This window comes from Meleagris gallopavo, chromosome 1 (genome assembly GCF_000146605.3).
Source record: "Meleagris gallopavo isolate NT-WF06-2002-E0010 breed Aviagen turkey brand Nicholas breeding stock chromosome 1, Turkey_5.1, whole genome shotgun sequence".
NCBI classification, from domain to species: domain Eukaryota; kingdom Metazoa; phylum Chordata; class Aves; order Galliformes; family Phasianidae; genus Meleagris; species Meleagris gallopavo.
Genome location: NC_015011.2, coordinates 63065519 through 63085691, shown reverse-complemented (window position 1 = coordinate 63085691; position 20173 = coordinate 63065519). Strand labels below are relative to the sequence as shown.

Genomic DNA, 20173 nt, shown 5'->3' with positions numbered 1-20173 from the left:
GCCAGCCAGCAGCTTAGGCTGCCCAGGGCCCCATCCAGCCTGGCCCTGAATGTCTCCAGGACTGGGGCATCTACAGCTCTCTGGGCAACTCTGCCAGGGCCTCACTGCCCTCTGAGTACAGAATTTCTTCCTAACATCTAACCTAAACCTCCCCTTTTTTAGTTCAAAGCCATTCCCCCTTGTCCTATCATTATTAGTCTGTGCAAAAAGTCAATCTCCATCCTGCTCATAAGATCCCTTCAAGTGCTGGAAGGCTGCAGTGAGCTCTCCCTAGAGCCTTCTCTTCTACAAGCTAAACAAGGCCAGTGAAGCTGGTGTTGTTATGCAGTTACGGCTTTTCACGCTGTATGTTGTGCTCTGAGGCACTGCAGGTGCTCAGGAGAGCACCGGCAGCTCTGCTGGGGGCAGCGAGCAGAGCAGCTGGATGTCTCCTCTCTCATCCCAGCTGCCACAGGTGCCAGCTCAGCTCCTGGCCTGCTTTGTGGAAATGCTGCCACAAAGAGCTGTGATTGTGTTGGTAGTGCAACCAGCAAGGATATTGAGGTGATTTTCTGGTTTGAATAATGCCAGAAACAAAATGAGCACAATCAAATACGTTGAAAAAATGGCACTATCTTCCTAGAGCATCCCACCGTTCAGATCTGGATGGGGAGACAAGCAGCAATTGTTTTTCGATAATGAAGTCGCACCCTTAATCAGGGAAGCATTGCTGCCATCTAGTGACCACCTCAAGCATTGCAGCATCACCTAGATGAACAGCCTTCCCGGCCATACGCTTCATTGCTGCGTGCTGCCATCCTCTGCTATCTAGGCACAGGGGCACATGGTTCATCAGAAGAAAAAAGCAACGATCCTGAACTATATTCACTTCTCTTTACAGTAAGTTACCCGATTGCAGGAAAGCACTGAAGGGCTCTCTGTTTCTCTTTCTGTTTCAGTGGGCCTGGCAGTGTGGCAGTGCAGTTAGAGCTTTTAAATCTTTAATAGCATGCGATAAATTTCTGTTTGAACCTGACAAGCCATTGCCTAGCTCAATCCATTTGACAATATTTAATGCTAAAGTCTTTTTATTCTAGCTATGTTTTCTTTGAAAATATTTTCAAATCAACATGTCAGTGTTAGACTGAGCCAGAAATAGAAGGCAGTGAACACTATAACCCAGAAAAGAAGATGAGATTTGCTGTAAGAATCTGCTATCAACCTAAGACCAAGGAAATTGATTATTAAACAAATCAATAATTTGAGGTAGCAAGTCGTAATATCTTGTTGGCTTGCTTGCTTTATTTCATCATGATGTATGTGTCTGTTTGCAGCAATAATTGCTATGTCAGCACCAGTTTCATGAAGCAAAACCAAGTAGGTATAATATTAACAAGGAGAATAAATTGTAAAGCAATATGAAATTAATGATATAATACCTCTTCGGACTAGTTCAATAATGGTTTTGATTTTGGTCTATAACAACACACAAAGCTGCCTATGAGAGAAATGTAATTTAAATTTCAATTGAAAAATGATTGGTTGTTTTTGCAGGTAAATACTTGCATGGGAAGGAATTGAGTCAGCAAGACCTTCATGTCTATATTGGCAGTAACTCTGACGCTTGCAGCTTCCATAAATGAGATACCTGTAAAGTTTAGAAAACATAATTGAATAACCCCGGGTATGCAACATCTGATCCATAAACAAAAGCTCAGATGTTACACAGACATTGTGCAGTGGATTTTGTCCAGTGAGACTGGTGGAAAGACTGAGTACCACATATGATTTCTGCACTAAAATGGCAGGTGGCTGTTCTCCTTTCTTGTATTTACCACTGTAGCAGCTAATATTTTTTCTGCAGCTTTTTTTTTTTTTTAATTTTGGTTTGTTTCTTCTACTTTTAGTATAAAATAAATGAGATAAAGTGTTCCTAGGATATGGAATATAGAGAAAATGAGGTGTGTTCACAGATTTCTTGAGGGCAACCTTTAGGAAGCTGAATTTGGGCACGCTTCTCTTCTGTAAGGATAAAGATGGGCTTAGAAACAACATCACCACTTCTGACGCATTCACCTCAACTCACCCCTCCCCTACCCCCCCAAACTCAACCTGCATTGCTGGATTCTGATGGACAGAGGTGCTAAGCATGGTGTGCCACATCTCTGACCGTTGCTGGCATTTCACACTGGCAGGAGACCAGGTGTTGGAGCTCTCTGCTCCTTCCTTGCCTTCTTCTCAGGCACCATTCTTTGGACAGCAGTAGTAAAGTTCTCTGCCAGCAGCTAGCACTGGGACTATAGGCACAGGCTGAGCAACCAAATTCACTCGTCCCGCTCCTTGGCACTGGATGGTCTCCTGTCAGCACTGTTGTTATCCCCTCTACTGCTGCTTTACATACTTCACCATAGTGTGTTCACATATTTTTCCTGTCTTCATCTTTTACTGGTGCTCTCCATTTCTCTGTGTGCTGCTCAGACATTGCATTTTGGTGTGGACTAAAGTTCTCTAATTTCTCTGATATGTCTTTGTAGTTCCCACCCACTTAAAGCCAAGTGCTTCAGAGTCATAGAATCATAGAATGGCTAAAAAGGGACCTTGAAGATCGTCTAGCTTCAGCCCCATTGCTGTGGGCAGCCTTAGATCTTGCACTAGATCAGGCTGCCTAGGGCCCCATCCAACCTGGCTTGAATGTCTCTAGGGATGGGGGCATCTGCAGCTTCTCTGCGCAGCCTGTACCAGTGCCTAATCACCCTTTGAGAGGAAAATTCTCCCCCAGCACCTAATCTAAATCTCCTCTCTTTTAGTTTAAAACCTTTCCCCCTTGTTCTGTCAATAGCAGACATGTAAAAAGTCAGTCTCCCTCCTGATGAGAAGCTCTTTTTAAGTACTGGAAGGCCACAATGGGGTCTCCCTGGAGCCTTCTCTTCTACAGACTGAATGAGCCCAGGTCCCTTAGCCTTTCTTGCACTTGGCCTTGTTGAGTCTCATTAGATTTTTCTGGGCACACTTTTCAAGCCTGATCTGGTCCCTCTGGATGGCATCTCTTCCTTCTATTGTATCAACTACACCACTCAGCTTGGTGTTGTCCACAAACTTGCAGAGAATGCACTCAGTCCCACTGTTTAGGTCATTGATAAAGGCACTGAAGAACACCAGTCCCAAGGTAGATCGTTGGGAGGACACGTGACTAGCTTCCACAGAACTTCTGACCACAGCCTCGTGGCTGCAATTATCCAACTTATTCTTCATCCACTGAATAGTCCATCCTTTAAATCCATATCTTTCCAATTTAGAAATAAGGATATGTGTAAGGTCAAAGGCCTTATACAAGTCCAGGTAGATGACATTAGTTGCCTTTCCTTGCTCCATTGATGCTGTCACTCTATCATAGAAGGCCACCAGATTGGTCAGGTGTGATGTGTCCTTAGTGAGCTGTGCTGGCTTCTTTGGATTCTAATCTTGCTTGTAACTGCTTACTTGTAACAGCTCTTCAGAAGGAGCAGTTGAAAGCAAAGTTGGGCCCTGGGTGCCTGCTTCCTTCTGGCACCCCTTGCTTGTACACACATACTTTTGTTTGCCCCATCCTCAATTTCAGAGCACTCTCTCCAGGTTTTTTAATATCCTGGATTATTCCCCAGAACTGGTTCTTGGCACAGCCGCATGATTCAGCTGACACAGTCTTGGAGATTGGCAGTGAGGAAGAACAAACAAATAATTTTAGTCTAGAGTTGCTGCTGGCGGAAGCGCAGCATCAAGCTGTGGCTTCAGTTGGCCTTATTCCTGAGCATGGTATCCTTGACACAGCTTAGCAGTGCAGTGGAGGGGACCAGATACTTGGGTACCTCTGAAAGAGGAGATCCAACTGTCTTTTCTCTCCTCATCTGTGCTCCCCATTGCACATCCTGACTCTGAGGTACCTCAGGCTCATTTTCTGCCTGCTTGGCTCCCCAGACTGACTCACGGTAAGCAGAGAAGAAAACCATCCGGTGTGCAAAAGGTATGGTTGGGGAAAAGCTGGGTAATTATTCTTTCAGTGGCAGCTAGCCAATATAGATTGACTTAGTTACCTTGCATCCTTAGAGCCAAGGAGTCTGATAGCAGTCAGCTTTGGTCAGCATCCAGATCCCAAACCGATGAGCTCTGGGTAACCTGAGATGTGCACAGTCTGGAGCCCACCAGCTCTTGCAAGGATTGATGGAGGGAGATGAGCGTTGTATGAAAGTGATGCCCTTCTGCTCCATTTGCCCTGGCTGCCTGGCTGCAGGTTTCTAGCAGAATCCATCCCTGCTTTTTCTACCCTATTAAAAACACATTTTTCTTAGTTTTATTTACTTTGCTGATACTGAACTTGTGCCATCCATTCTTCACTTAGGAGACTTGCAGAGGGAGATCCTTGGCAGCCTGCAAAGGAGAGTGTTGAGAACTTGTCTGTTATATATAAGGAGCATATAAGGAGCCTTTTAAAATAGTTAACAAAGAGAAAGAACTCTTGAAGTCTTTGTTGTTTTATGATGAAATGTGAATTTTGTCATATTTTACATGCTTTCATTTTTTATTATAATACAATTGCTTTAAGGCATTAATGATGGAAAAATACACTTTCACAAGGTTCTAACACTTGGAAAATAATTTTTCTACCCAGTAGCCCCAGGAAAGCTACTGGGTAGAAAATTGTTGATAGTCTACAGGAAAAGCAGAAGTCATTTATTAGCTTCATGCTTTCCCACTTCAAAATACTGAGATCATGTTTCAGTAAAATTTTCAGAACAAAGGCAATGATGAAACACTGCCAAGTTTGAAACTGATGCATTCCAGCTTACTTCTCTAGAAGTGTAAAATAGCCAGAGCAAACAGGTCATTTGGATTGTGCCCGCTAACTTTGTTTTGCTATATCAGCCTACCCAGCCAGAACACACAGAGGAGATGCTCTTCATGAAATTCTCTGGTACAGGATATTTTTCCCTTCAGTCTCTACTGGGACAGGGAGAGAATTTTGGTTGTGAAGAGTATCTGGAAGATCAAGATGGAAGGGGACTGATTGCCTTTAACTATTTCAGTCTAGTACTTGCACGCAGTTTCCATGATATGTGGAACTGCTGGGTTTACAGGGAATATGTATTCCCAATGCTAAAATAGTTAAACCTTTTTTTTTTTGGTTTTTTTTTTGAGAAGTCTCACATTAGACGGAACAGAACATATCTTTAGCTCATTTTCATTCCTAAGCAAAGGAAAAATCTTTATATTAATTCTGTATTTGAACTGCCATATATAAAGGACAGTACGCTGGATTTCTCTTGCAGAACAAAGACCTTTGAATTCCAGCTTTGGGGCCAAACTCAGTTTGACCTATAAATCCTAGCTCTGCTCTCATGAATCACTTCTGCCTCATTAGTGACCTGAGGATTCGTAAGTAAATCTGATTTAATCATGCTTGTTAAGTAGGAATTTTTCCCTTGACTCACTATATCTAGATTTCCCTTCAAAAAAGAAGCTTTATTAAACATTATTCATCTTTCTTCTCAGTTAATTTACATGTATATTTTAGTCATTCCTGAAAACACAGAAAGCTGATGATTTCTGATTTGTCCTAACAAGGCACAGGGTGGTGTCAAACATCCTGCATTATACCAAAGCATATGTCACTGGGATTGATAAAGCCACATTTATTTGAATATATCCCTGAGTGTTTTGTTTTGTTGTTGTTATTGATTTTTTTTTTGTTTGTTATTTTTTTAATCAGTTGCTGAAGGTTTCTGCCTTGACATGGAAAAACTTTCAGCAAATACCTATACAATTATAGGTAGTTGCTAGGGATTTTTTAAAATCTTTCAATGTAAAATAGTGTGAAAGTGGAGATAACTTTATTGTTGAGTACACAATTGTGAAAAAAAAAAAGGTAAAATTTTGATGCTGCTGCCTAAAACTGTGCCATTTCCCCAAATGCAAATTATTGTGTTTTAGCAGACATTAATATTTTGTTAAGAGATGTTGTTAGTGACAAATCCAGCAAGTTCCAGAAAAATGACTTTAAAATAGGTTTCCAGCTGTTCGATCATTAGCATCTATTTTCATGTTCCCTTGCTTGCTGCTTTAAAATAATGCTGTTCTACAATCCTCTCCCCTTCTGATGGCTCAGATACTCAAAGGGGGAAAGTAATTGCTGAAATGCTACAATTCATTCTGCACTAAATGAAGTGAAAAAATAATGATAACCTCCCCACCCCTGCTAAAGGCAATGAAAACGTTTTTTCTTCATGTCATTCAGTGGTAATAATTTAAACTGTCTCACAGCAGCAGTAGGTATAAAGATAATGTATATCTTTATACATTTTGAATAACTTCAGAATGATACTAAACTTTATCAGTTCAACAAAAAATTCAACTCTTGCAAAAATGAAACAAATATAACTTATAAGCAGTAGGGCAGTAAAATAAAGCAAATTATTAGAAGAAATGGAAAAAACAGAAAGAAAGAAGTAAGCTGAGAAATTAAGGATTAGGTGGCTACAAATCCTTGCTTTACTTTTAAATGAAAATTCTAATTTATTCTTTCTTTTTTCTTCTTTGTAGTTATTAAAGCCGCCAAAATAATGTAGTTTCATGCAACAGTAGGTACTGCCAGTGATCGAATAAAATACAATCTGCCACATCCTAGCAGTCACCTCATGCAAAGAAAGCCATGGCAGGGTGCATGAAGAAAACCACATCAGGCCAGCCCTCAGCTACCAAGGTTGAGTCTAACATGCCTTAGCAGTATGGTCAGAAACACTTGGTGGCTTACTGCAACCCAGAAATGTGGTAGCAACTCCTCAAGCTGCAGTTACTTGTTCACATGTCTGAGCCCTCAGCACATAGCTGCATGGTTTTGCACAGAAATTTAAGGTTTCAATTTGTAGACAGCTCATTAGGACTGGCTTTGTCCCTTCAACTGCTTTCTCCTTTCCCTGGCTTCATGGAATTCAACATGGGTCCTTTCAATGTGCCTGGGCCACATTGAGCGAAGAGGAATTGTCTTGGGCCACATATTCCATATGTAACATAGTTAATGTATATAACTAAGAAAACTTATTTTTTTAGATTTTTTTACTAAAACATTGGAGAAGGAAAAAAAAAAAGCAAGATGAACATGAAACTAGTGGGATATTTGACCTTGTTTTTGTGAAACTAATACATCGGTCTGGTTCACTGGCAGTGGTTGTAATTCTTAGTGAGTTCTCAAGGTACTCATCAGAGATTTTTGATGAAATTTTACCCTTCCTTAAAAATAGTTGTTCACAAATGTATATAATGCCAGAAAGTGATGACATGAACAAGGTGTGAATGTGAAGCAAGGGATATCTTTCTCTGGTGGGATAGCGCCTATAAAAGTTGAGTAGAGAGACATGACCAGATTTTTCTTTGAGATGAACATCTGATTGCAACTCAATACATTCCACTTGAAAATTTGCAGGTAATGTATTTATGTCTCCTGAAAACAGTCATAAATATACCAAAAATTTGATAATTTTTTCAGCACTCTTGAAACCTATTCTCAAATTCTTCTATCAAAATGGAAAGCATGGATGCATTTTGCTCGCTGTTCACAGGACTGTGTTTAGCCAGTATATTGAAATGCATAAAATTATTTGCCATAACTTGAGTTAGTGCTGCACTGTGCCTTCCCCTTGTCCTGGTTTTAGCCCAGACAGTGGCAATCACACACCAGTATTTGGTTGTTGCTGAGCAGTGGGTGCGTGCCTGGGGCTGGGCTGGGCCTCTTGGTGGGGAAGAGCCACTGCCATGATGGTGTGGGCAGGGAGCAGCCACAGGATAGGCTGGGCCAGGCCACGTGCAGGCCACAGGCCGATGATTGGACACACCTGGAGTACAACTTAGAGACAGCATTAAAGGGCACCATCTTAACTGTTATCAGATGTCTGTGTGATAAGCAAATACCCTTGTCTATGTTTTCAGACAGCTGAAGTGGCATTAGCCAATCTGAAGAATAAATATGAAAATGAAAAAGCTATGGTGACTGAAACCATGACCAAACTACGAAATGAACTGAAGGCTTTGAAGGAGGATGCGGCAACCTTCTCATCCTTGAGAGCAATGTTTGCAACCAGGTAAGGGAAGTGATTTCACCATTTGCCTCAACACTGTAAAAGTAAGTGTGCTAAGTGGGAGCAGACTTAGCTATGTATGTTGGGTGCGTAAGAGGAGAAACAGAAATTATTTTTTGCAAGGTCAGGGATTTGCTGGATGAAGGTGAATGAGTCTTACAGTGCAACGCTGTGGAAAAACTTGCAAGCTTTCAAGTGATACTGAGAAGCATGTCTTTGAAAATAGGGCTGGAGAATAGCAATGTCAATGCAACCTTGAATAAAGTGTTATAAATGCCAATATCAGTCTCCAGTCTATTTGCATTTATAGGGCTTTTTTAAGTGGAAATCAAACAGTAGATTTATATGGCTGATACTCATATTCAGAAGTATGCCAAGATTCGGTCGTGTAAAGCTGTTGTGTGGATAATGATGATCTTCAGAATCCTATGTTTTCATTATCATGAGATTTATTACTTACCACTGGAAAAATCTATTTCATCAACCAGCCTGTGCTGTAATCCAGCACTAATAATTGTAAGGCCATTGCAATTTCACATTCCAGCATGAACTCTTATTTTCTCCAGCTGTATTATTCAATTTATTAACTTCTTCACAGGATCAAAGTTTCACTTATCTTTTGTAGCATAGTTCCTCCTGACAGGGCAGCAATTAATCATCTCTCTTCTTTCATTCTACCACACTCAGAAGAGCTTTTGGTTTTAGCTGCTTTGTAAAAATTACCTACAAATAATTTGTATTTGAAGATCCAGTGATTCCATCAAAAAATTCTTAACACACAAATGAGATAGTAGTAACCTCAGAAAAATTTTCTGTTTATGTCATGATTTTTTTCCCCATTATGATTAAATGCAGTGCAGATTTCTTGCTTGAACATTAGTCTGTAAGCAGTAAGACTTTGTGCCTCGTGCCAACATCTTTCCAGCGCTCTCTTGTAGTATATAGGTGCCATCTCACCTCTTCCAGCCTTTTTTGATCCTTTGTTGCTTAGTGACAGTAGCAGCAGCATCTGGGAGAGATGGAAAAATGGAGGAGGGGCCATTTGCATGCCATGACTTTGGTGCTGTGTACAAATTCATCATAGGTTCATCGTTGGAAGAGTACGTGTAGTGCCATAATGGAAATGAAGAACCAACTCATCAGGTGAAGTGAACCAAGGTAGCTCTGTTCATTTCATTGACATCTAGAGATTGTCTTCAGGAAAGCAAACTTCTGTGTGTGTTTTAAAAATACGTTTGTTGACTTTGTTTACAAACTCATTATTCTAAGAGCTACACAAATGTACTAACTCTGTATGACTACCTGGAGGGCTACTAAGCCCTGAGGAGAGAGCTAGCATCTTGAGTGTGAAGCAAACAAGGGACTTATGTGGAGCCTAAACCATTAACCTGCAAGATAAAACAAGTTTGGAAAGATTTAAAAGTTGTTACTTAAAGAGGATGTTAGGCTGTTGGTGTGCTGAATGCTTTTTATCCCATTTGGGATTCCTGACTGAACACTTTTGCCAGACAGAACACACATACCCTAAAGCTGGCAGGAGACAGTGTCTTATTTTCCATGAGAATGAAGCTTAAATGGTGCCATCCATCTATATGGCTATTCTAAATGTCTTATGTGGGCTGTAATGAAACTTCTGTTTCTCTTCTACAAACTATAAGGGGAATCTGAATGACTTGCTAAGTTACCAATTTCCCCTTTATAGGTGTCAAATGTTAGTAGAGAAAAAACACACAAATTATCTACCGCTGTTTGTAAACTCCATGCAGTTGTGATTGAAAGCACACTGCACAGCCTATGGAATTTACCTCTGCCCTTGAGGTCATAACTTTTGCACAGTGTTTTCTAGGGGCAGAGATGAAAAGTTACTCACTCACTGAAAAATACTGCACATCACTGGGATCCTATAGATTTTTCTGTAAGATATTATAAAATATTACTTTTCCTTCCCTACCTTGTGATATGTTCACCCTCATAACAAAATCAGTTTATCTAAATGTTCAAATCATTAGTTCATTCTGGTTACTTCATTTGGAATAGCATTTGTTTAAATGACAAAGCCATGATACGCCGTAGATGTTCGTTCAAGAAGATAAATCTGATTGGAAATAGAAGAATGTAAGTTTTTCCATGCAGTAACATTTGATACAGTAGCAACATTCATTAAAAACCAAACAAAGCAAAACAAAAAAACAGTTGTTTAGTCTTGTTAAGTAAAACAGTTTTTTCCAGAGTAATCTTACATCACGTAGTACTTATTTCTCAATTTTTGTTGTAGGGAGAACATCCCTCTGAGAGTAGAGTTGCATTATAGATCTGAAAATGATTGTATATGCTGCTTGATTGATCAATATCCTTCCTGTTTCATAATCTCTTCCTTTCTGTTCATTTGACTCCTGAATGGATGTTCATTCTGGTGTTGAACTTTATGCTTTCTTCATCACATGCGCTGAGTAAAGTTCATGCCCTGTTATAAGGAGAGAATAGATGACTCTGATTTGAATAACAAAGATTACAGTTTTCTCCAAGACTTCTTTATGCAGAAGGCAGGAGCATTCCTTTTTCTATGATTTTCCCTGATACTTGTACATTCTTCAATCCTTGAGTACTTTCTTCCTTTCTGCTCTTCCTCAACTCTAAAGTCATTCTGTCCAGCTTGTACCTCTTCTTTTGATATTTTTAATTGCATGGACTGTTTGTTTCCTAATCCAAAGTCTCTGTGATCCTGATCTCTACAGCTTCCTCTTTCTGTCTTCATTAGCCTTTATCCTTTTCTGAATTTACTTCAGAGCTGCCAAGAATGTCAAGGAGGTTCTCACCACAGTTCAAGCTCCCTTTTTCTCATACACTTCTCTAGAATCTTGATACCACATGCATTCAACAGACTTACAGGTGAAAGAGGGTCAGTTTTCTAGGCCCTTCTCGTAATCTATTTGGAAAGCTTAGAGACCTGGAAAAGGTTGAGATGTTGAAATTTACTGGAGAAATAGAATTTATCTGAGCTGAGAAGAACAGCTAATATTACACTACAACTGTTCACTTTCAGGCGTCATAAATATTTTGGTTTTTAAAGTCAACTGTGATACAGTTTTGGGGGCATGCAGTAGACTCCACTGATGGAGTCTCTTCCATAGCAGCAGTTCTGTTAGTGCATTTCAGTGGTGCATTAACCCTGCTGCTGCAGATTCTGCTGGAGAAGTAATCTGCTGTGTCTGTGTGCTGGTGGGTTGTGTGGAGCTGGCAGAGCAGAGTTTAAATTCTTGCTTGGTATGTGGGCAATGTGTTGCCCATCAGACTCCCAGTCTGCTTATGTCCTGTGCTGTTTCTGATAGTCCCAGAACAGAAAAATTGTGTGAGCCTTTCCTGCTTCTCCTTTTGGGAGGGAATCGGGAAGCTAATTTTCCCAAGTTTCTACATAAATTTGTTTTTGAATAGAGATTCTCTTAAGGAGAGAGCAAGAAATACTGTTCCTGATATTGTCACACTCCTGATGCAGCATGCACTGATTTCATTCTCTGTCCTTCAAGACATTTTCTTATGATTTACAATTAGAGAAAACGTGTGCTTAAGAGATGGACTAGGAAATATGGACAGATACTACAGCTATCCTGGAGGAGAAACCTTTTATAAGCAGAAGAGAATTATGCTTAGATTGGTCGAGCAGAGATATGTCATTGACAGTGTCTCTGGGTTTAGCTGAAGCTCTGCTAAGATTTATGTGACCTTATGCCTAGGCCTGACTTGTTTGGTTTGCATTCCTCATGTGTTAGTTTATACAAAATAAGCTGGTCTATCATTGTCTGCTTCCTTTCTGAGATAAAATAAGTGAGAAGTAGATGAAATCTTGACTTTTGTGCCCATGATAAGTAGACCAGCATACAACAAGACAACAGTGTTATTTACTAGTCACTTGCATTTTGCACCCATTGTAGGACAAGGCACAAACTGGGAAGGAGCTCTCATTTGGGTGATCCCTTCCTGGAGGCATTCAAGGCCAGGCTGGATGGGGCTTTGAGCAACCTGGTCAAGTGGGAGGTGTCCTTGCCCGTGGCAAAGGGGTTGGAACAGGATGATATCTAAGGCCTGTTCCAATCCAAACTATTCTATGATTCCGTGTAGGAGGATGTAATGTAATTTCTGTTATTCACTATCTCTTGAGCTCTTTTAAAAGGCCCATTCAGAGCCCTGGAGCCCTGCCTGCTCTGCAGTGCTCTGCACTGTGTCAGAAGTCATTTCTCTTAATAGCTCTTAACTTTTTGTTCCTCTTTATGACTTGAGACTTCACTAATGTTTATAAAACATGTGGGCAAAAGGCAATATGGACATGTAAAGTTTTTTCTTTTTAAATTGGAAACACTTCTATTTTTATCCCTTACTCGCACATAGCAGGGATTATTTTATTGCAGGAAAATGCCATAGCTGCAGGCAGTAGCTACCTCCCACTGTATGGAATAACCTTTGTTGCTGCAGGCTTCAAGGAGATCTCAGGCTGTTAATTCAGTGGTTTTTAAAGTGAATCATGGCCTTCAGTTGTTTGATTTAGGTTTACCCTTTCTGAATGTTGTTTCTCAAAAAAATATGTATTCTTGAGCAACCAGCACAGGGACAATGGCCCACATGTTTGGGCAAAATAATAGGAAACTTCGCGTCGTGGTGGAGGTCAGATGACTGGAACCGCCCAAACACTGCAGTGAACTGCCAAGAATGCTGGATTGCTATTATGGGGAGACTTCTAGAAAGGGCATGCAGTTAATGAGAACAATTAGAAAATGTTGTATTTACAGAATTGCATTTAATTCATCCAGGTTTCTAGGGCCATCCTGTTAAGAGTTCATAGCAAGTTTGTCGAAGTCTCTGCTTCAGTAGTGTCCACATTCATGGAAGTTATGTTAACTGCTCAGTTATGCTGTTTTGCAAAGCAGATTTCTAGATACAAGAACATCCTGAGGCTTGAGGAAAAAAACCCAGTCCTCTTCCAAAAACAAAAAAAAATTTAGGATGCTTCTGGGCATCCTAAAGCAAGGCAATTTGTTCCTCTAGTGGTACACTGCTACAGGTGTTGCTGCAGATGTCACTTCTTTATTTTAATTCTCAACAAAAAATGTATTTGAAAGGAAGTTTCCTATTGAAATAGAGGAAAACAGGAGAGAATGAAAAACTGATGCAGGATGATCCATCTGATTACAAGAATGAATCTTTAAAACTCTGACAGCGCAGACGTTATAGTAATTCCTATTTCAAATGAATTTAATTTCCAGGATGCTTGTTTCATTTCAATGTTTCATCAACAACGCTGGCCAAGATCTCATAGCCTGCAACAGAAGTAGATGTGCAAGTGCACTTGAAGTCAAACAGTGTTTCAGAAATCTCTCTCTTCCTCAGGGCTTATATACAGTCATGCTTATTAAGGTCCTGTAGGAGAAAGGTAATACTGAAACTAGAATTGAAATTATGGCTGGCATAACCATTTTTCTTTGAGTTAAAGTGCCTAAGTTATTTAAAAGCAGAGTGCCATGCATGTGTGCGTGTGACAAAGAGAAGTGTGAAGTTTTCCATATGTTTTGCTTCTGTTTCCCAAAGAGAAGTTTAAGGTTACAAAAATAAATAAATAAATAAATAAATTTAATCACTCCATTTGCAATAATTCACAAAGTTCATTAGTTCACATATTCTGAGAGGTAAAACTAACATGATTTTCTTTCCTGATTTTCTGTGAATGGTAACCATAAAGTTAAATCCTCATCCAGTACGGTGTGGTAGTTACACAGCAAAGTTATTTAAATTTACACAGGTAATATGTGGGGAGGAGATTTGATGAAAGATGCATTATTTCATATAAAAAGTCCTTAGATATTGCCACAAATGTCTGATGATCAGACAGTTTTGCTAGCTGTGAATCATTTCACTGATGGCATACAGCTACCATTGTTACTGACTTGATGTTTCTAATTTTAATGGATTATAACTATTTCACTTCAAAAAGTCACTAGGACCATTCTAAAATGCCTTGCTCTTCCTATTCATTTTATTGAATCAGTGTTTAAAGCAGGACTAAACTGCATTTGATCCTAAATGCTAGCAAAATTATAAGCAAGGTGGTTTTGTTTCAAAATCAGTCTCAGAGATCCAATGTTTACTTAACTGATTAGAAACATATTACATTGTCATTATTATTATTATAGACACAAGTTTTACTGCTGAGTGAGAAATACTGGCATTCAGACCCAAGTCCAAATTTATTCAGCAGGACAATAATTCTCTGCTTCCAGCATTTGGTTCAGCAAAAGCTTGGATCTGAATCTGCCCCTGTAACTGAGGTCTGGAATTATGATCACTTGTAGGGTTGGTTCTTGGATCAGTTCCCCAAATTTCTGCCTTGTTTGTTTTCCCAGGTGTGATGAGTACGTCACGCAGCTGGATGAGATGCAAAGGCAGCTGGCAGCTGCAGAGGATGAGAAGAAGACCCTAAACTCTCTTTTGCGCATGGCTATCCAGCAAAAACTTGCCCTTACCCAACGACTGGAGGATTTAGAGTTCGACCATGAGCAGTCCCGACGCAGCAAAGGCAAGCTTGGAAAGAGCAAGATCGGCAGCCCTAAAGTAAGTGAGGAGGCATCAGCCACCGTGCCAACCATAGACACTTTCCTCCTGCATAGTCAGGGCCCACAGCAGCCAAACTTACTGGTCAGCAGTGGCACTCAGAGGAAAAGGTATGCATGCAGTGATCTTTATAGTACAGTGCAGTGTCCAGACTTTCATTAAAGTCGTTCACTGAATTGTAAACATTCTGTTTTCGGTTTTCTTTTCTTTTTTATATTTGAGTGGGGAGAAGGAGGTGGGGAACATATGAATACAGAATTCAAAGCCTGGCAACATGTGGTTCTGGTCCACCTACTCACAATGTTATTTCCTCCTTCTTAATGCAGTGTTTTGCATTATATTCTGTTGGTGTCTCAGTGCATCTTGTGTGTCTTTAATATTAGTATAAATGTATTTTCTTTAACAACTCTTCCTTAAGTTTTCCTTAAGATTTTCCACAATGGGCATCTGAAATCTAGAAGAATTGTTCTGTACGAGCATTTCAGTGCTTAACACAAAAGAAGTTGCATCTCTTTGTTAAGCTCTGATGTTCACTTGCTTTTCATCAGTGCAAAAAGAATATGGATGTGTTCACTCTGATCAATTTTTCTGCATAAGAGCAAGCAACCTTTTGAAGGGGGATGGCTGCCATTCATAGCCTAATGCAAATATTTTGCTGGTTAAGCAGTGAGTTCTCGTCTTGTCTTGTGACTGTCCTGCCAAAGCTCTGCAGCTGTGGGAATCTCCATGGTTCTGAAGACAAAAAGGACTCTGCTAGAGAAGTCCTAGATAATCGTTCATTTTTCTTACATGTTCTAGTCACAATGCAAAAATAAGAGAACATTCTTGGAGCCTTGTACGTATCAACTCCAGGATGCTGAGATATAAGTCGCCCTCATCTCCTCCTCCCCTAATATGATTTCCAGTGCAGTCAAGGTGCTCTGCCATGGAAATGACACAGGGTGGCAACAGTAGTTGGTTTTTACCTATTAAGCAAATTAACACAATATTGTCATTGATGAGGTTTTGAAAGGTAATTAAAGCAAAACTCTTTTGTTTCCATAATGTATTTTTCTTGGATCTCCTGCAAGACTATTCTCACCTTCCCTTTGTGATCAGAGCCATCCCAGGACTTCAGGGACCTACCTCCAGAAATTATTAAGAGCCCCCCCTCATCCCGCCTCCACAGAATCATATCTTCTGAGGGGTCCCCCTTCCATGAGTGAATTCATCCATGGGCACCGTCTCAGCAAGGAAAAAGGTTAACTGTGGCCACACCAGGTAAACACTTTTTCCTTGGGTGCATGTGGTGCTGAGTGGTTAGCAGAGCAGGGGACCCTCCCAGCACTGCAGATGCAATCTAATTTGGGTACCTTCTTGCGACTTGAACAGCAAAATGTCTTCTCCTGTGTCACCTGTAGCAGGAGCTGACATTCTGCCAGCTGTGGCCCAAACTGGTTCCAAATGCAGTGGGGGAAGTCCCACTGTGGAATACATGGGTGCAGTCCTGCTGGCATCCACAGAGGCTGCACCCCTGTGCTTAGGTGGTGCTTGGCTATGTTGATAGTCATCAAAGGAGACTCAGACCAAACAAGATAGAGAAGTCAGAGGGATGAGGACTAAGGATGGAGTTGCTGGCATTGTCCATCTCCTGCCCACACTGCAGTATTCAGGTTTTTCTAAGGTGTAATGTCAAAGTCAGATGATCTAGTTTATATAAACTGAGTTGTGAAGTGTTATCTTCGCAGGAAGCTTTTGCTCTTCCTTTCCTGCCAAACTGTAGTATCTGCTTAAAACAATGTGCAAAAGGAAATCCAAACTGCAAGTCATTTCAAAGGTTGTGACGTCTTTCTCCTGACAAAGTAATAACTACTTTTCTTCTGTGCCTGTGCAGAACTTTCAGCCTGCAACTATGCACATCTTTTTCATTTAGAGTTTTGAGATTTCTTATACACAAAAAGCAGAAGTAGAACATGTAAAAGCTAAAATCCATAAAGTGCTTTCTGCTAAAGTAAATATCTATTCCAGAAAGCTGAGCAATACCCTAGAGTATATTATATCTCAGTGCCATCAATATCATACCACCTTTGAGTAGTGCCACGCCGGTAACACTCGTAACACTCATAAGGACAAGTGTAAAACTGCAGTTAGTATTTCTGCTAAGGAGTATTGCAATAAGTAAATTGAAGAGCTGGTTCCTGTGAGGAAAAGGGTGGGTAGGAAAAAGCAAAGACTTTAAAATTTGTAAAATAAAAGGTACAGAGCTTTTGCGAGGAAGTGGAAGGAAGTAGACCCTCAAATGGCAATCTTCTACCATACATTTTACAAGAGCTTTACAAGTTGTAATTGTACTTCTAATGTACAATTTACAAGAGACCATCAGGCCAAGGAAAAATGGTGTTTAATCCAAGGACTTGATGACCTTTGTGTGAAGAGATGTGACCTCTGTATCGGATCTGCTCTTTGATGGTTAGAAGAAGCAATGATTTAAAAAGAAGACTGCTCAACAGTAAGACAAATTTACTGCTCTGCAAAATTGTTAGTAATAAATATATACATTTTACATTACATAGTAAAATATGTAATCTTTGAATATGGAACTCTAGGTTCTGACTTTTTTTATGCATTAAATTTTTGTCCCAATTTTTATGAACCACCATCTAATATCTCACAGAGCATCACAGATTCACAGGCTACAGATTGAGAAACACTGGCACAGTCTCTCTGACTTCTTGCGATAACAGAGGCCAAGGGATAAAGCAGCTTGAAAAGTAGAATTGCCTAGAAAATATAGTTGTTTAGAGTCTCATCTGACACCTTAGGTACATCTTTTTAAGTGTAGAGGCTTGAGACAGTGCTACTGATTTATGTCACAGTTTCCCTTATGATCATAAAATAGTCAGCTTTCTTACTGCATTTGTCAAAACTATATTCCATTACATGGACTTGGTCTCAGCCAGGCATCCTGTGGGCCTGACAGATTCAAACCAGTGATTTATTTTGAGCACTGCAATTCCATTCTCAGCAGAGCCCATGTCAGAATCAGGATGAGGATCAGCATCAGTCTTGCCAATTCCTGGAAGGTTATTAACAGACCGAAGGAGTAAGACACTAAATAGGATTTTATGCGTTTTGTCTGGTTATCTTTTTTTCCTGAAGGTAAAAGGAACAGTAAAAGATGGTATTCTGCTGCCTTTAGGGAATGTTTAAAATGCCAGTTTGTAACAGAGAATTTATTTTTCCAGATGATATATGCAGTAAAACAAGCAACGTAACAACTCCCACCTTCTTGGGTGGGTTTTCTATAGCACTGAGCTTGCCAGAGTACAAGAAGCGTCTGGACAATCCTTTCAGACAAATGGTCTAATTTTTGAGTGGTCCTGTCTGGAGCCAGGAGTTGGACTCAATGATCCTTCTGAGTCTTTTCTAACTTAGGCTGTTCTATGATTCTTCTTCATCACAGAGATGGCAAAAGAACTATGTCCAAACTCATACGCTAGGGGTGGAGGGAGAATGAATCAGGCCAAAATTAACTGTGTTGGGTTTTAGTTTTGTTTTTTAAAGTCGTGAAAGGTTTCCATCTTCTGAAGATTTCAGCCACACGATATGTGTGATTTACGATCTTTTCATTAGCTCCTAGTATGGGGAACTGCGAGCTGGGAATGCATTTGGTGGAGACCAAAAGCCAGGATGCCACTTTCTTCAGAGGTAGATCCTGGCATGAAGCCTCAATCATGAAGCCCTAAAGACTCACTACTGAAGCTAAACTAAGGGCCTTTCAAGAGAATAATTTCTTACTTGACTGCCCTCAACTTTGAATCAGCAAATGTGTCCATCTGACATCAAGCTGTGGCAATATGACCTTATCTGGGCCTTCTAATTGAATTAATGTCTCCTAACCACTGTGGCTAAATATATCATTCATCCATTTCCAAAGCATCGCACTTTATTTCCTCTAGGTAATACCGTAGGTAATGGTATGCATATAGTTTTGCCGTGAATTTCTTTTTCCCTTTTGTTATTAACATGCATTTTTACACATCAAAATCTTTATTCTTCTGATAGAGAGATCCAGCTTATATGTGTCCAACAGAATTCCAGCCTACTTTTGCGCGTTGCTTTTTTCACGATTACCTGAAGAATTCAGGGCATAAAGAAAAAAAGGCTGGTTTTGGGACTGTGTAACACTGAATTAAAAATGACCTTTCACTGAAGTTGTATTAAAAATCCTTCCAAATTTTCGTATACAGGGCTTGAAAACAAAGTCAGTAGATATCTCCTATTATCTTACAGTCGGAAAAATGAAATACGCTTCTCCTGACTTCTTCAGGAAAAAAACAAGACAGAAAAAGACTACTATGAGTGCCTTGATACTAGTTTTTTTTGTTTTTTGTTTTTTGTTTTTTATCTTATACTTTAGGATGAGAATTCTCAAAGTTGAATTTAAAATTCTCTAATTCTGGTTGAAGAGATGTGTACAGTCAAATATTTTACTTTAATGAAGTAGAAAAAGGAAGAATATATGTGACACATTTCTCTCAAATCCATAGCCCATCTGAGTTCTCATGTTTAGCTAATCAAGTTTCTACAGAATTATCTTGATTTACTCCAGTTTTTGTTCCGTAGGTTTTAGATTTTTAATTTTTTTTTTCCATTTTTGCAAGACCATTTGTAAAAATAAAAGCCACTTTTAATGGCTTTCAACAGTTAATTTTGGAGAACTGTTCTTTCCATAAAACACATTAAACATGAAAGTTTGCTTGATTTTCAGATGTCTTTCAAGGTTGTTTTACAGAATGGCTTTTACTTCTCCTGAGAAGAGACTAATGTGGAAGATAAAGACAGCTCAAGGAGTGCCATATAATAACACAACTGCTCAAGCACTCAGATCATCACTTCTTGTACATAATTAAAAGTATATGTATATCTTAACACAAAATCATCCAAGACCAATTTCTGCTGTAGCTCTGTTACATTCAAATCAAATATGATTAACAATTTGATACAAATAACTAGTTTTTACTTAATGGTTTGCATTCTTACCATCATACTCAGCTAAATTTGTGTAATGCTGAAGGAAATTCCCATAGAACAGTATGATTGATAATAAATACTAATAGATTATCCAAGAACTAATTTGCACTATCTGAAGGTAGAAATTATTTCTTAAAGCTGACAAGGAAAACAATAATGAAAGAAACTCAGTCATCCAATATGGAGGTCCTATTAAGTCTCTCAATTAAGTTTTTAATTTGAGACACAAGGGGAATTGCTAAGAGTTGTCTTGGTTAACTGCCCTTTTACAGGTAGTGGTTTCACCTAAGAAGAGTAAGTTAGAAACCTGGGAATACACAGTTTTAACAATACAAGGAGCAGTGGGTCTTCTGAGGAGAGCAGTCATTATAGGGAGTTATAGGAAATGCAAGGTGTTGTGTAACCTCTCCTGCCAGAAGGGTTGGGCAACATCCACTGCTGCTATTTTCATTTCTTCATACTATATGTTGAGCTCTTTT

At 39.6% G+C, this 20173-nt stretch overlaps 1 protein-coding gene across 1 annotated transcript in view; it reads left to right on the top strand.

Moving 5' to 3' along the window:
• Positions 1 to 757: 757 nt before the first annotated feature.
• LOC100541494 (protein bicaudal D homolog 1) overlaps positions 758 to 20173 on the top strand; it is a 40078-nt gene continuing 20662 nt past the window's right edge. Inside the window, exons 1-3 of the mRNA XM_031555119.1 lie at positions 758 to 879; positions 7936 to 8087; positions 14474 to 14791. Of these exons, the coding sequence (XP_031410979.1) occupies positions 7990 to 8087; positions 14474 to 14791 (416 nt within the window). The 5' untranslated portion in view covers positions 758 to 879; positions 7936 to 7989. The remainder of the gene's footprint in view (positions 880 to 7935; positions 8088 to 14473; positions 14792 to 20173) is intronic.